General features: G+C 54.8%; 1 protein-coding gene across 2 annotated transcripts; it reads left to right on the forward strand.

Moving 5' to 3' along the window:
- Positions 1–17: 17 nt before the first annotated feature.
- LOC308480183 (ankyrin repeat domain-containing protein SOWAHC-like) lies at positions 18–10619 on the forward strand. 2 transcript variants are annotated; one of them, XM_081011614.1, is made up of 9 exons: positions 18–227; positions 1541–1705; positions 3344–3412; positions 3643–3744; positions 4521–4538; positions 7728–7814; positions 8550–8622; positions 8743–8832; positions 9917–10619. In XM_081011614.1, the coding sequence occupies exons 2-9, from the start codon at positions 1658–1660 to the stop codon at positions 10117–10119; spliced, it is 690 nt and encodes a 229-aa protein (XP_080867740.1). In that variant the 5' UTR covers positions 18–227; positions 1541–1657; the 3' UTR covers positions 10120–10619. The 2 variants fall into 2 exon arrangements, with proteins under 2 accessions (XP_080867740.1, XP_080867739.1); XM_081011613.1 differs by having other exon boundaries at positions 20–227; positions 9905–10619.
- The last annotated feature ends 6418 nt before the right edge of the window (positions 10620–17037 follow it).

Here is a 17037-nt window from a genome sequence, read left to right on the forward strand (position 1 = left end):
TCGGGATTTCGCAACCGGCGGCACCGGGAGGAGGAGGAGGAGGCTCCCGGGAGTTTGGAAGCGCCGCCTGTTGGGTCCTGGGGCGGATGCGCCGCTCCGGAGTGACGCTCCTCCGGGAAGCGCCGCGACGGGCGGGGAAAAGGGCCGGGAAGTCGCCGCCGCCGCCACCCGGCCATCCTCCTCGTGCCCCTCGACAGAGGGACCTTCCCGGGAGCCGCCTTAAGCGGGTGCGTTACTCTTCTGAATATCCGGAGAGAAGGCAAATTGATCCGGCAGGGAGCCAGGCGGCGCGCCCCAGGCTCGACGGCGCCGCCGCGGACCCGCTCCTCCTCCCGCGGCGAACAGCTGCCTGCTGAGCCTGCCGACGGGAGAGCAGCGCGGCCAGGAGGGCTTGGCACGCGGGGAAGGGCGATGGACGGGGCGAGCGCCCTGCCTGGCTGCCTGGCTGGCTGCGTCTTGTGCGCTCCGGCGCTGCGCCTCTTGCTGCGCTCCGCCCCAGAGCGGCATTAGGGGCGGTGAACGGGGTCCGGGAGCTGCCGGCCTGGGCTGGAGCACGTGGGGTGGGGAAGGGGCTCGCTCCCTCACCTCCCCCCCCCCCCCAGTGCAGGGAAAGGAAACTGGCTGCCTGGTGCCAAGTCAAGAGGGCAGCCCCCACCTCTCCAGAGGGGCCTCTTCGCCAGCCCTGCCTGGGAATGACTGAACCGCCTGCGTGCAAAGCGTTCGGTCTACCCCTGAACTATGACTCATTCCCAAGCAAGCAAGGATTCTAGTCCTCATTATTCTGAGTAAAGGGTCAAAGCAGTGGGAACGTAAAACGCTGCCTTGTAGCAAGTCAGTCCTTTGTCTAATGACTGGCAGTGGGGCGTGGCAGGCAGGGATCTCCCCCCCCCGCCCCCCCTGGAGATGCTGCCATTGGGGGTTGAGTCCCAGGCCTCCTGCAAGCAGAGATGGATGCTTTGCAACTGAGCTGTGGTGGCCCCTGCCCTCCTCATCCGCTGCTGACAAAAACAGGATGCTGCACTGAATGAGGCGACTTCTCTCTCTCTCTCCCCCCCCCCCCCATTATCCCATCCACTGGTGCTTAATCCATGGTGCCTGATTCACACGGGCACTTGTGAACCCTCTCAGCCTTCTTTCTATATTTTATTTAGCCCGCAAAGTCTGTACAATGCTCAGTTGGAAAAGAAAAGCTCAAAGCAGTTCACAAGAAAATGATCAAATTATCAGTAAGAAAAAAATAACAAACAATAATTTAAAACTTTTAGGGAGTTAAAGCAGCCATAGACTAAAAACAGATGAACAGCCGCATCAGTGGTCTAAGGACCTTGAGTTCCCAGATGCCACATTCTGGCACAATTTGTTTGTTTGTTTGTTTTGTATAACACCCTGATTAGGTAGAAATCCCCATAATCCACAAATGAAGTATTGAAATAAATGTTTGTCAATACAGGGAAGAGAGCCGGGGGTCTTAAGTGCATAGCAAATTTGTGCCAGGGGACAGCTAAGAGGTTGTTGCTAGAAAAGCTGTCTTGTTTTGCAGGAGAAGCGTCTTACTGTGGCAACTGCTCCAAAGTGGGAGGGGCACAGAAGACCAGCCCCCAGCAGGACATCTGTGCAGCCGTTGTGGGACTCCTGAGAGTCTCTGTGCCGGCGAGACATGTCAGCCCCTCAGATCCTGGTCACTGTCTGCGATGACGGGGCATCGGTAGGTTTCCTGGGCCCCTGGGGCTTCTGGTCCTCAGGAACTGAAAGCGGGTAGCTGGGGAAGGAGCTGCGGTGGGCTTGCCTCATAACTGTGGGGTGAGGACGGCCGCTTGCTCTGCCAAGACACTAAATCAGAGGTTGCCTGTTGCCAAAGGCCCCAAACTATAGAATGGTTGAGTTGGAAGGGACACCAAGGGTCATCTAGTCCAACCCCCTGCAATGCAGACGTCTCAGCTAAAGCATCCATGTGAGATGGCCCTCCACCTTCTGCTGAAAAACCTTGTTATGGAAATTATGGGGGAGGGGCACATCTTTAAAGTTGTTAAATGTTACAAATATTATGCCTGAATATATCCTTTCGACTTGACAGCTCAGGGAAGATACCTAGCTTTAACAATCATATGAAGTCAACTCCTTTGCCAGTTTCCTCCATTTCAACACTATTCTGCCCTTGGAAAAAGGCTCTTTTCCCTGCTGCCACCTCCCCAAGCGTGAAGACGTGTACACACCTCCTACCCCAGGAAGTGCCCAGAGGTGACAATCGCTGAGCTGATTGTTGGCCAAGGAAAGCCTAACCCCATCAGCGGACTTGCCGAGGGGTCCAGACATGCAAAGGAAGTTCTATTGGACTTTGGGTGGTGGGACTTCAGAGGTCTTTGCCTACGTTAATCTTATACCTGAGTCTTGTCCTGCCATGTCTGCTAATACTAATCTTGTACCAAAGACTTGTCTGGACATGTTTGCCAAGGTTAACCCCTCCCCTTTTGTGACATGTCAGTGATGTAGCAATGATGCGGCACGAACTGTATTCTGGGATATGGTGGGAAAGTTTTAAAAGTCCTTGTCACTCCATCCTCAGGGTTCAAATTTGCTTTTGAACCTATTGCGCAATAAACTTTGGTCTACAGCTATTTGCTCCGGTTGGTGGCTGGACTCCTTCCTTCATTCCGCAGGGACCCGCGGGCTTTGCCCGACCATCTGGGGGACTGAGCAGCCTCACACCTAGATTTTTCTGTAACAGCCTCCAAGGAAGGAGAGTCCGCCACCTTCCAAAGGAGTCCATTCCGCTGTCAAACAGCTCTTGCCATCTTCCTAATGTTTAACCTGAATCTCCTTTCATGCCATTGGAATTGGTCGGTTCGAGTCCTGCCCTCGGGAGCAGGAGAAAACAAGCCGGCTCCATCTTCCGTGGGACAAATTCTCATGGAAACTCCAGGAGGGGAGAGGGCTGCTCTTTGGCAGGTGACCCTTTGGGGTGGCCACTGTAGGAGAATGGAAGGGCCAAGGTCCTGCTGAGAGGGTGCTGGGCTGCCCCTCTGCCTGGGGTCCCAGCCTGGAGACAGGGAAAGCACCTGGCAGACAGGCAGGATGGTGCTCAGGACCACGACTGAGCACCCCCTGGCCTTCAGCCTGCCTCTTTCCAGCTCAGCCCCTCTCATAAGCTCCTTAGCCACTGGCGGCAATCACTTTCTCGTGTTAATAGGATCATGGCGGATCAGGGAGTCTGCCTCCACGCAGGGAGCGGGCGCAGGGCACCCACGTCTGGGGCAGCACCTCTGGGCAGGGGAGCTCTCTTTGGGGTGGGGAGGTGGCAACTCAGCATCTGTGCCCCATTCCCTCCTCTCTTTCCCCATTGCAGCCCCAGCCGGACCGAGACGCGGCAGACAACGGGGGTGGCAGTGGCCCGGGGGTCTCCAGCCCAGTGGCGGTGAGTGACGGGGGCTGGTGACTGATGGGGCCAGAAAGGGGTCAGGTGCTTCTGGGGAGAAGACAGGGGACTCTGCGTGGGGCTGGTGGAGATCCTGCAAGAGGGGGGACTACTGGATTAAGACAGCGGCTCACAACACAAATCCATAAAGGCAACACAGTCAAAACATACAGAAAACTTAAGAAATGAGCCTCAGTGGGGAGACTGAGAGAGGGTCTTCCTCCTTCCAGCTGGAGCCCCTGGAGAAGGAGTGGCTGCAGGCAGCGGCCGGGGGCCACGTGGCCACCCTCAGCCACCTGCTCCAGCAGGACCCCACCCTCACCTCCAAGAAGGTAAGATCGCCCAGCGGCTGGGCCCCTCGCAGTCAGTGCCCAACTTGGCCAGCCCAGGCTGGTTCCAAGGGAGGGAGAGGCGAGAGAGCAAGACTTGAAGCCAGCTGGTTCTCCCTGCCTGGGAGAGTCCAGAGGCCTGCAAGGAAGGGGCGGTCTGGCCCGGGCACCCAGCGTCCCCTCCCTCTGCCAAGGAGGGCCTGCTGCTAGATTGGGGGGGGGGGAGGGGGTGCCAGAGGCGGATTTAGGGCAGTGCAACTGGTTCCCCTGCTCAGTGGTGGAGCTTCATGCTCTGGCACTGGGGGGCAGAGAGCAGGCAGGGGCGGGGCTGGTGCGCATCCTGGGGGCATGGCGCGCCACCTGTAAGGGCATGGCACGCATCCTGGGGGCGTGGTGTGCCACCCATAGGGGTCAGGCACCCAGCACGGGTGGGGGGGCAGCAGCGATGGCTCCCCGCTGGGATGGTGCTGCCGGGGGCGGTGCGCTCCCCCCGCACGCCTCTTCCTCCGCCAGTGCCCCTGCTCTGGGTGCTGAGCCCGGGGGGCACTGCAGGGCGTTGCAACTCTGCCGTAATGAATTGAGCAGAACGGAAGAGACAGGGGTCGGGGTCCATGGGTTTTGGCCTTGCACAGGGCACTGCTGAAACTGGAGAGAGACCCCAGTCCGCCTCTAGGATCACCCTGCATCTGAAGGGGCTCCCTCGTGCTTGCCGCCCTCCCGGCGCTGACTTGAGCCCCTCTTTTCTCTCCCTCCCGTGACGCTCCGGCTGCTGCTTCCAGGATTTCACCTCGGTGAGTGTGAATGCTGTCCTTGATCTTGTACTCTGGGGCTGAGACCCACACGGGGTGTCTGGTTGTCTGTCTTGCCCAATACCAGGCGGTTCTTTTAAAATGAGATTCAGACAAACACAAGTGAGTGAGAAGATTAAAGATTTTCTTCTAAACAGCAGGCATTACATACATTGCCAAGCAAGCACCTCAATCTGCCACTGGGAAGACCTCAAGAAGTGGCGAAGGGACTCCCCCAGGTAGACTCAGTTTGCAGGGCCCTGCGATCAATCAGTCCATGCAGGAGCTTCTAATAACTATACCCAAACCATCCGATTTATAGATAGCTAGCCTGTTAGCTTGTGTGGCTTGCCTGACTGCCTACATGCTACTAGCTATGTACAGATTATTCATTAGCCACCTCTCTCAATGCCTTACTTTCTTCAAACAATGTCTAACATCAGAAGCAGGTACCCAGCAATATCACTTCCTTCCCTTCTTACAGATTAGGGTGCTGAAAGGCTGTTCTTCAGCCATCCAAGAGCTGAACAAGAGAGAGAGAAGGGAAGCAAACAGAGGCAGGAAGGGAACCACGTTAGAGCGCTATCTCCTCCAAATACAATTATCTTCCGGGTAGATTGCCCTGTGAGAAGAGGATGCTGGACCAGGTGGGCCACTGGTCTGATCCTGCAGCCTCTTCTCATGTTCTTCTTTGGGAGCCCAAGACTTCTTGGGGGGCTGAGCCCACACAAACAGAGCTTTGGAAAGAAGCAGCCGCGGTCCTGGATCAAACAAACCCCTGTGTTGCAAAGAGAAGGTCAGCAATGTTATGGTTTGAAGGAATTCTATAAAATATAGTTTATTGCATATGTACATGGTCATCGTGTGGCCTAGACATTGCTGCCGGTCCTGGATCCGCCAGCCAGCCTTCCCTCACCTGGAGAGTGCAGAATTGGCCCCCCAGTTGCCCCCCAGCCACCATGTCTCACCTGGTCAGGAAGGCGGCTGAGGCCGTGGGCCTTCTGCTCTGCAAAGGGTTCAGCACCAGATTGGCTGCTAGAAAGACCCATGGGGGGGTGAGCCTGGCAGACGGGGCCCCATTCAGGCAGGTGCTCCCACCTGGAATGGGGTCTCCATTGCAGACTGGGGGGGGGGGGTGCTTTGTGCTTTAATTCTAAGCCGTGTGGCTCCCAGCAGGGTCATGTTGGGCCTCCACATCTTCCTCCTCTTGGGGTCCTTTGTGGGAGGGGGGGACCCAAGTCCCCTTGCAATGTTTCTGCCCCCCACCCTCCCAGCCATCCGGGGGGGGGATCCCTACTGCAGCCCCGGGTGCGTGAGTGCCGGCTGTGGGTGTGACACTCTGCACATGTTCAGAGGGCTTCAGGATGCACCACGTGGCTCTAACGCTCCCTTCTCTCTCTTTCCCTCCCCCATTGCCAAATCTGCCGCCTGGCCCTTCTCCTCCCGCTCTGCTCAGGGGGTAAGTCTAGACCCAAGTGGGTCAGGTCGCCTTGGCGTAGCTCTGGGGGGTCCCTCCTGCCTCAGGCTGTCTGTCCTCCTGATGGGCACTGTCTCTGAGACCCAGTGCCCTGCCTGGCACACTGCCGCTCTTTCTGTTTGGGGTGCTCTCTGCTTGTGACCCCCCCACCCCACAGCCTCCCACCGTCTGTGTTTGGGGGGGGAGATTCTCCCTGGGAACTGGGGTCTCTCCTGGGTGGGGATTTTAATGACTCTGCTTCTCTTCTACGGTTGCTGCTGCTGCTGCTGCTGCCTGACCTGACACAGTTCGTAAGTATTTGGTCCCAACTACTAATTTCCTCCCCTTACCCCTAAATGCCCCCTTCTCCTCCCCAGAATCCTTCATCTCACTTTGCGGAGTTAAACTATGGAACTCCCTCCCACAGGATTAAGTGTAGGCCGCCCACCGATATGGCACAAAGTGACATGCATTCATCATTTTATTTGCATGCCACCTTTCCATAGTTAGAACCGTGCTCAAGACGGCTTACGGGGGGGGGGGGGACGGGGGACAGAAATACAAACATGGCAGAAGTAGTCATGAACAAAAAATAAAAAGTGCACAACCAAATTAAACAATCTTCACATAAATCGTAACATCTAAAATAAAGATACAAAACAGCAACTGTCCCCCAGGAGAAAAACCCCAAGCCCAGCCCAGCCCAGCTTTTGCAGTTGGAGTCAGTCCAGACCCCTGAAAAGGCCTGCAAGGCAGGGAGCTGCTCTTCCGGGTCTCCCAGCCAAAATTCACAGAGGACCAGAGGGTTTTCAATGGCTCCTAGTGAGGAGGGCTCTGCAGGAGAGGGCACTGCTTGTGGGGTCCCCTGACGGGCCCCTGTGTTGCGTTCCGAAGGCAAAGGAAGAATTGGACCCTGTTTAATAAAATACACACGAGGCTTGGCCAGCAAGACTCTGGGAGGAAGTGCCAATAGCCACTCCTTCGTCCAAACCATTTTATTAACTCTTAAAAGAACTCTTACACAGCGTTTGCAAGAACCAATCAGATTTCCTCTGAGCATTTCAAAAAATTACCACATGGGACAAAGTCAGATCAGAGAAATCCTTTTAACTACAAAGAACTAAATTGAGCGTGCATACATAAAACAGGAATCAAGGAGGAATGCGTTTAGCAAACCCCGGAGGTCATAAACAGGCAGTAAACAGGAAAGGAAGGACGGCAAGGATCTCCTTGTGAACTCTCTTCCTGGCCCTTAAGATCTACCTAAAGATTAACAAAATCTACATCAAAATTACCTCCTATCTTTATGACCCAAGATGCCTGGGGAAGCAACCGGTCTGTGTTTTAGAATGCTTATACGTGCCTGTCAGGCGTAGAGAAAATGGGCAGCAGAGAAAATGGGCAGAGATGGTGAGGCTTGTGGGATTTGATCAGAAATTATTGTCAATGACTCAAGTCCAGTCAAGCAATGCTTTCATCGCGGACACAGTGGCTTGCTTCATTTTTCATAATTCCTCATAGCAATCCCACCTGATCCCCACACCCCTGGTTGACTCCTGTGAGAAGAGGGTCCCTGGGCCTGATCCGGAGGCTTTTCTGATGCGTGTGAAGCAAGCCTCCGCCTTTCCTGCTCCTGGGAGGTTCAGGGGTGGGCAGAAGGGGGCTCCCTCTTTCTTGCTGGGTGGGGGGAGGAAGAGAGGAAGGCTCCCCCCCCCGGTGACCCCCCTGCGCTCTCCCCCCAGACAGCCCTCCACTGGGCAGCAAAGCACGGCAAGGAGGAGCTGGTGACCCTCCTCCTGGGGGCCGGGGCCGACGTCAACATGCGAGCGGTGAGTCCCTTGCAGGACTGGGAGAAGGGGGCTTGCCCCCCCCCCGAATCCTGGGGAGAGAGGAGGTGTTGGGGGTGACCCTAAATGACCCCTTTTTTCTCCTCCCATGCTGACCCCTCTGCATGAAGCATGTGAGTAGACCCTGTGAGTAGATAAGGGCACCACCGCAGGTGTGTTTTTTTTGTGGGGGGGGGGACGTCCTGCACCATCCAGGGCAGGAATTGCAGCTTCAGAGTGGAGCTGCTTCCCTTAACATGGGGGCCCAAGTGGGAGCAGGGTGGGGGGCACCACAGTTGCACAACCCCAGCCAAATGGGCAGGGTATAATATTATTATTATTATTTATTTTATTTATCTATCTATCTATCCATCCTTCCTTCTCCTCCACCCCCAATCCCCCCCTCCTGCCCCTTTTCTCCTGGAACACGCACAGGGGGTGAGTATTCAAATGCGCTGGACCTGTGGGTGCATCGCTTTGGGGGTGGGCAAGGCCCCCGAGAGCAGAGCCTGCTGGAGGGTTGCTGGGGACCCCAGGGGTGGGAGGGTTTGGGTGGCGGGTGGGGCGCCCCCCACTCCCCATAAAGTAGCAGATCTCCATGCTGTGTGCAGGCATCTTGGTGCCAGAGGGCGAGGGGGCACTGGGCAAAGCGCGTTTTGGTGGGGGGGTGGGGGGGTCTGGTAGTTTCAGAGTCAGATGCTTCAGGGCCTGTTCTTCCTCCTTCCGCCCCCCAACCAGGGCTACACCCCCCTGCACATTGCCGCCCTACATGGCCACCGGCGGCTGATGGAGTTGCTCATCTGGACCCACGGTGAGGAAGACATGCCCCCCCCCATCATCCATGCCCCTCGCTCCCTGCCAAAGGGGTCAGCCCTCCTTAGGGGCGGCTTCTTCCTCCCCGATGGCACCTCAGCTCCCTGTCGCCCCACAGGTGCCAACCAGGACGTCCGGGATTACAGCGGCCGCCTGGCCAAGCACTACCTCTGCGTGGAGACCCCGGAGGGAGCCCCCACCCCACCCCGTAAGAACAGCACCCCCCTCTTGCCTTTGCATGCGCCTCCACAGGGAGGGCGGCCTGGGAGGGCAGGTTCAGGACGGGGCCAAAGGAAGTCCTTCGCCGTGGAGCGCCAGGTTAGACTGTGGAACTCCCTGCCACAGGAAGCAGGGATGGCTTTGAAAGAGGATGGGGCAAATTCACAGAGGAGGAGAAGGCAGTGATGCTCCTGCTTCCCAGCTGCTGGAAACTACAGGAGGGGAGAGTGTGGCTCTTCGAATCCTGATTGTTGCCTTCCCGTTGGGAGCATCTGACAGCCAGACTCTGTGAATATTCTTAATAATAATAATAATAATAATAATTTTTTATTTATACCCCACCCTTCCTGGTTCAAAAACCAGGCTCAGGGCGGCTAACAACAAATTTAAAACACTTAATTATAAAAGCAGCATAAAATACAGTATAAAAAAATGAATAACAATAAAATTCAAAAATCAATTAGATAATCCACAGGGCTAGCTGGCTGAATTGGTCCTATTTGGGCCAGCGAGGAGACCAGGGGCGAATTAGCTGTGGGGTCTCAAAAAAGGGGAGGGGGAGGGAAGAGAAGGGAAATAAAAGATCAGGCTGAATTCAAATTAAAGGCCAGGCGGAATAGCTCTGTCTTACAGGCCCTGCGGAAGGAGGTTAAATCTTGCAGGGCCCTGGTCTCATGGGACAGAGCATTCCACCAGGTCGGAGCCATCACTGAGAAGGCCCTGGCCCTGGGGGAGGATAATCTGACTTCCTTAGGGCCCGGGACCTCTAAACTAGGATTATTCATGGACCTTAAGGTCCTCCGTGGGGCAGACCAGGAGAGGCAGTCCCATAGATATGTGGGGAGGGGTCGCTTTCTGCTCCCTGTTTGCATGTGGAAAAGGGGAGAGGGGAAGGGACCCTAAAGGGGACTGGCTTGCAGCCCCCTTCCCAGAGCTTCTAAGTTGTCTGGCAGAAGGGCCTATGGGGAGAGGGGAGGGACGTGGGGTTGGACTAGATGACCCTTGGTGGTCCCTTCCAACCCTGCCATCTGTGTGAGCGTGCCCCCCCTGGGGGTCTGCTGGTGTCTCCCCAGAGCTGAGCCCGATCCGGGGGGAGCGCAGCAGGAACCGGAAGCTGGCCTGCCTCCTCCTGCCCAGGACCATCCACCCAGCACAGCGGAGATGGGGCTCAGCCAACGACCTGGCGGAAGAGGAGGAGGAAGAGGAGCCCCAGGAGACCCCCCAGCAGCTGGCGCCCCCAGGCAGCTACCGGGCCGTGCGCAAGTTCTCTCGCTAGGCAGACAGAGGCCCCTGGACTCCACCAGCCTCTCTCTCAGGGAGAGGCAGTGGTGGCGCAGTGGTTAGAGCATCGGACCCGGACCTGGGAGAGACCAGGGTTCCAGTCATTCCACAAGTGACATTGGGGGCCAGTCGCTGCCTCTCGGCCCAGCCTACCTCACAGGGCTGTTGTGAGGGGGAAATGGGGGGGGATGATGCCAGGCCCCTTGAGCTCCGTGCAGAAAATGTTGGGCTATAAATGGAGCAAATGTTTTGAATAACTTTTTATATACATTGCAGCCAACAGGTGAAGAATCAGAAGCACTTATTCTCTCTTTCTTTCTTTCTTTCTTTCTTTCTTTCTTCTTCTTTTTCTTCTTCTTCTTCTTCCTTTGTATTTGTTTTTATTTAATCGGTTTTTTTACCTTTTGTATTCCAAAAAGATATTTTATAGTTGGTATTCATCTTTGTATATCTCCTTTCAAGCTTTAATAAAATATATTGGGGGGAAAGAGAAAAGGGTGGAGTATGAATGCAACAGATAAATAAATGAAACCAGCCCCCGCCCCCCTCCTGAGCCGGGGAAGCCTTAGACTTTGCCCCCCCCCCCCAGCTCTCTTCCTGTGTCTTCTTCCAGGCCTCTCCAGTCCATGAGGGACTCCAGGCCTTGATGCAACATATCCAGGATTTGGTTTCCTCAAATGAACATCAGCGGAGACTAGTGTCTTTAGGATATACTTACAGATGGTTTTACTTACACATATATACAGCCTGAGCTTAGGACAGAGGGGTCACAGCATCAACATCCTTCTAGGAGATCTTGCTTCATAATAATAATAATAATAATAATAATAATAATAATAATAATAATAATAGTTAATAGTAATAGTAATAATTTACTATTTGTACCCCGCCCCTCTGGCTGGGTCTCCCCAGCCACTCTGGGCGGCTTCCAACAAAGATTAAAAATACATTAAAATGTCACATTAAAAACTTCAATAAATCTGAAGGGCAGCCTTCAGGTGTCTTCTAAATTTCAGATAGTTGTTTATCTCTTTGACATCTGATGGGAGGGCCTTCCACAGGGCGGGCGCCACCACCAAGAAGGCCCTCTGCCTGGTTCCCTGTAGCTTTGCTTCTCGCAGTGAGGGAACCGCCAGAAGGCCCTCGGCGCTGGACCTCAGCGTCCGGGCAGAACGATGGGGGTGGAGACGCTCCTTCAGGTATACTGGACTGAGGCCGTTTAGGGCTTTCAAGGTCAGCACCAGCACTTTGAATTGTTCTTGGAAACGTACTGGGAGCCAATGTAGGTCTTTCAGGACCAGTGTTATATGGTCTTGGTGGCCACTCCCAGTCACCAGTCTGGCTGCTGCATTCTGGATTAGTTGCAGTTTCTGGGTCACCTTCAAAGGTAGCCCCACGTAGAGCGCATTGCGGTAGTCCAAGCAGGAGATAACCAGAGCATGCACCACTCTGGCCAGACAGTCTGTGGACAGGGAGGGTCTCATCCTGCATAGTGTCAGCTTTGGATCCAGCACAGAGCAAGCAGGTCTCTAGGTCTCCAGCTCAGCTCTTGCACAACTCTCAGGGTCTTGTTCTCCTACCTGGCAGCTAGGTGAGGGGGGTGGAGGAAAGGCCCACCTATTATCCTGGAGGCTCCCATCCCTTAGTTGTGGCTCATAGAATCATAGAATAGAATCATAGAGTTGGAAGAGACCACAAGGGCCATCGAGTCCAACCCCCTGCCAAGCAGGAAACGCCATCAGAGCACTCCTGACATATGGTTGTCAAGCCTCTGCTTAAAGACCTCCAAAGAAGGAGACTCCACCACACTCCTTGGCAGCAAATTCCACTGTCGAACAGCTCTTACTGTCAGGAAGTTCTTCCTAATGTTTAGGTGGAATCTTCTTTCTTGTTGTTTGGATCCATTGCTCCGTGTCCGCTTCTCTGGAGCAGCAGAAAACAACCTTTCTCCCTCCTCTATGTGACATCCTTTTCTATATTTGAACATGGCTATCATATCACCCCTTAACCTCCTCTTCTCCAGGCTAAACATGCCCAGCTCTCTTAGCCGTTCCTCATAAGGCATCGTTTCCAGGCCTTTGACCATTTTGGTTGCCCTCCTCTGGACACGTTCCAGTTTGTCAGTGTCCTTCTTGAACTGTGGTGCCTAGAACTGGACACAGTACTCCAGGTGAGGTCTGACCAGAGCAGAATACAGTGGCACTATTACTTCCCTTGATCTAGATGCTATACTCCTATTGATGCAGCCCAGAATTGCATTGGCTTTTTTAGCTGCCGCGTCACACTGTTGGCTCATGTCAAGTTTGTGGTCAACCAAGACTCCTAGATCCTTTTCACATGTACTGCTCACAGTTGGCTCCTGCAACCTGGCTCATTCTTTTGGGATGCGGATGTCTTATCAAAATAACAATAGAATCCCCCATTAGATTCTAACCCTCCCTGCGTCCAGGACCCCAAGGGCTGGAAGGAACTCGGGGCATCATGCAGACCGACCTGCCCAAACCTCCTTCGAAGCTACCTCTCATTGGCCTGGAAGTGAATCGCCCCCATGACCACCATGTGACGCAGTTGGGGCCCCACTGCAGCTGTTCCACCAACGAGGGAGTAGCACTCTGCGCATGCTCTTTAGCCAAGACTTAGAAGGGGAACCGCAGTCCAAACAAGGTTCTCTGTCCACCTCTCCAGGCCTGGAGCACCCAGAGGTTTCCTAGCACCTAAATTTTTGTACATCTTAGATAGTCTTGAGGGGCTGAGGTACCATCCATGCTGCATCTTTGACATATTTTCCTTGATGTTATAAGACGCCATACATTTCATATTTGTTCTCCAAAGATTTTCCCATTTGGTCATCATTATTGGGCAGCCAATATCTTGTGCCTGTCTAATCATTTCCTAGCGCTTCGTTGTGGGGAAGGAGAGCAGCCCCCACCCCAGTCCTGCTCTGCTGTAACCAGGCATGAGCTCAGGGAGGGGGCTGCGATGGGGGTCCCCAAACCCCTCCAGGACTTGTGCCAAAGGCAGCCGCTCCGGCGAGTGAGAATCCGGCTTCTGGCACAAGGCTCTGCTCCTCCAACTGCGGCAGCCTGGCGCTGCCCCTTTAAAGTAAGCTGTGCCCGCTGTCTGCTAATGCCGCTAGTCAGCTGCCCTTCACCCCTCTGCCCCTATAAATCCCCCAAGCGCAGCCTCTCCCGCCCCAGAGCCACTCTTGCCACAGCATGGCCTCAGCACCCTCCCAAGAGACGCCTGGGGGCAATGGGGATGCAGAGGGCTTTTGGTGTCCCCTAGGGGCCCCGCCTGCCCCCCTGCCCCCCCTGCTGCCCCCCCTGCCCTGCGCCTACCCTGCTCTCCCTTGCTACAGCCTGCTGCAGCCACCGCCCCTGGGGCTCTTCACCCAGCCGGTAAGTGACTCCAGGCACTCGGAGTGGCGTGGGGGGGGCGTTCTGTGTTGCATTGGGGTGAGCGAGGGGCTGGGCCCAGGTGAGCCCCTGGGGGCTTGAAGGATGGGTGGGACTGGCTGGGCCAAACAGACTCTTCTCTCCCTCTCTCAGTCGCATGGGAGAAGGTGTAACTTTGGGTGCTGAAAAGCTTCCAGGACCCACTCAGATCCTCTGCGCTTTGCTGCTTCCAGCAGCCCTCAAGCTAGTGACACCCTTGATGGAATCCTAAAAGAACTCACTTGCCTTTCTCCTCCTTCTTTAACAGCGCCAGCAACCAAACAGCAGGGAGTCCCACAGATTAACTGCCCACCAGACTTCTTTTGTTCTTTCCGAATGTGTCACTCTGGCGTTTTTTGCTTCCATGCGCCCATTCTGTTAAATCTCATGGCTGTTTCCCTGTGTCCATTCTGGGCTCCTTTCTTTTTTTATATATACATTTTTATTGATTTTTTAACATATCAGTTCCAACAGCCATACAACATATCTTCTCATCTTAAACAATGTTTTAGACTTCCATCAACACCTCTGATGATTTTCCGTTCTTTATCACTTATTCTGCATTTCTGAATTTCTATATTACATTTAATTGCCCTTAGCTAATAATTATTTTCATAGTCCTGGAGTCCTTCCTTTTGGCCCTTCTAAAATAGATGCAAGGCTCATGAAGGTTTTCAGGCATCGATGGCCTCAGAATAGAACGCCTAAGTTTGGGGAAGGGCTGCAGCTCAGCTGGTGGAGCATCTGCCTTGCAGGCAAAGGGTCCAGAGTTCAAATCCCAACGGCATCTCCTAGCAGGGCTGGGAGGCACCTCTGCCTGAAAAACTAAACAGCTGCTGCCAGCCAGTGCCAAGAATACTGGGAAAGCTGGACCAATGTATCAGTGTAAAGCAGCATGGGCGTTGCCGGGGGGGCAGGGAGGGACAGCTGACCCCCCCCCCAAATCAATAAAAACTCATAGCTAACTGAGGTTCTGCAACCACTAACAAACATCCTGGCTACACCCATGTAAGCCAGCATCCTATGTCTCTGTGTTCCTACCTGGCAAATCTCTGTGTTCAGTTTCTCCATCAGTTCTGAGGTGGGAGCTCATTGGAGCTGCTTACCTGTGGCTGGGGGATGCCAAGCATGTGAGGAGAAGGAACTTCTGGGGAGAATATTGGGCAGGGGAGAAAGTAGCAGGCAGGCAGAGCAGGCAGGGGGGGTGAGCAATAGGGCCAGCCGTTGGGGGGCAGGTTGTCAAACAAAGGCCAGGCAGCCAGTGGCACCAGATCCCAGGTGAGTTGGGGGCAAGGGTGAGCAGTGGCGTAGCGTGGGTTGTCAGCACCCGGGGCAAGGCAAGTAATTTGCACCCCCTAACCCGTGGATTTGTGCCCCCTAACCCGTGGATTTGTGCCCCCTAACCCGTGGATTTGTGCCCCCTAACCCCCAGATGTTGCGCCCAGTGCGGCCGGGCCCCCCTGCACCCCCCACGCTACGCCACTGAGGGTGAGGTCAGACTGGCTTGCAGGAGATGTCCTCACGAGTTCCCTTCATAGAATCATAGAATGGTAGAGTGGGAAGGGACCCCCGAGGGTCATCTAATTCCAACCCCCTGAAATGCAGGAATCACAACTGAAGCATCCATGACAGATGGCCATCTGATCTCTGCTTAGAAACCGCCAAAGAAAGAGTCCACCACATGGGAAGGCAAACTAAGGCCCGTGGGCTGGATCCGGCCCAATCACCTTCTCAATCCGGCCTGCAGACGGTCCGGGAATCAGCATGTTTTTACATGAGTAGAACGTGTGATTTTATTTAAAATGCATCTCTGGGTTATTTGTGGGGCATAGGAATTCGTTCATTTCCCCCAAAAAAATATGGTCCGGCCCCCTGACCCCTGGTCTACCACCTTCCAAGGGAGACCGCTCTTCTGTCAAATGGCTCTTTCATGTCATTTGAATCTGTTGTTCAGATATTTGGAGATGTCTCTGTGTCTCCAGCTTCCAGCCGCCTTCTTCCTAGCAGCCAGGCGACGGGGGGGGGGGGGGGGGAGGCCCAATGGCCATTTGCCTGAAGGCACAGCGCAGCTTCTTTGCTTGTACTAATTGCAATACTTAACTGGTCAGCCAGATCCACTACCTAGGCAAAGGCATCACTTGGGGAAGCTTGCTCTCATACCCTTTAATACACACACACACACACACACACACACACACACACACACAGGGTCCAGAGAGCTGGACGAGAGTCAGGGCATCATCCAGACTGACCCTCCCAAACTTGTGCCATCACCCCTTCCAGAGACCAAGAAGTCTGTCCCAAACCTCCTTCCCATCCCAGTCTCCTCCAGAGATCTTCCTCATGAGTTCTTAGGGATGGGGAGGGAGGCCTTCTGCAGGCAGCACAGGTGTCCCATTCCTGAGTCCTGCCTCTGCCTGGGATTCATGTTCTCTGTCCTAATTCTCTTTGCGCCAAGTTCCCCCCATTTGAGGGGCTATAGGAGGAGGGAAGCCACCCTCGTGGCAACAAGAAACAAAGGCAGCCAAGCGTTCACAGCCTGGCGCAGTGGGCAGGCTGGCATCGAAGCAGCTCAAACCCGCTCCTCGCAGCCCTGGGCTGCATGACAGACGCTCCTCTCTGGTCTGGAGATGTTTAAAAATATCTGCAGAGAGGGAGTCTTTGTGGTGACTTCTCAACCAGGCAGGGAAGGGGCCTTCTCTGGGAGGCAGGAGAAACGTTGGGATGGAACTAAAAATAGCAGCAGAAAACAAGAGCAGGCAGCAGAGCCGAAGAAGCAAAGCCCCTCGGGGGCACGGTGCCCGCCTCTCGACCTCAGCAAAGGTGGCAGCGCCATCCGCAACGCTCTGCCCGCCCCACTCAAGCAGGAGGGGGCCCAGAGTGTGATTAACTGGAACTAACTCTGTCCTGGCAGAGCCAGGGTTGGTGCAGTGGTCAAAGCTGATGAAAGGACCCTGAGGTCCTTGAGGGCAGCTGCAGCCCCAGTGGCAAGGCGGGACCCAAGAGCACCCCACATCCTTTAGGGGGAGAGGGATGCCCTCCAGGACAGATGGACCCCCACTCAGGAGGGCAGAGAAAGCCTCCATTCATTTCCATCATGCCTTTTCTCTAAAACGTCCCAAATGCCACAACCTTTCTCTGCCTGGCTTTGCTTTCAGGGTGGAGCAGGTTTCCATTGCATGGGCCACATTTCAAGCACACTTCAATTTCTGCTCTCTGACCCTTCTGTCGTTGACTCAGCCGGCATCCAGGCATGCTTCTTTCCTCCAGCAGGGCAAGTGTCCCGTTTTCAGTGGGGCATCCCGGATCACAGAAGCCAATCCTGGCATCGCCTTGGATCCCGGGATGTCCTGTTTAAGACAGGCACCTGGCGCGAGTCAGCAGGGTTGTGCTGGAAAGCGCCAGAGAGCCTTCCGGGATCGCTTGGGGAATCATCAAAGGGTGGGACCAAAGCGCCTCCGGGAGGCTGCAGTGGCGGC

The sequence above is a fragment of the Podarcis pityusensis genome (assembly GCF_964106645.2).
Source record: "Podarcis pityusensis genome assembly, chromosome: 6".
In the NCBI taxonomy this organism is placed as follows: domain Eukaryota; kingdom Metazoa; phylum Chordata; class Lepidosauria; order Squamata; family Lacertidae; genus Podarcis; species Podarcis pityusensis.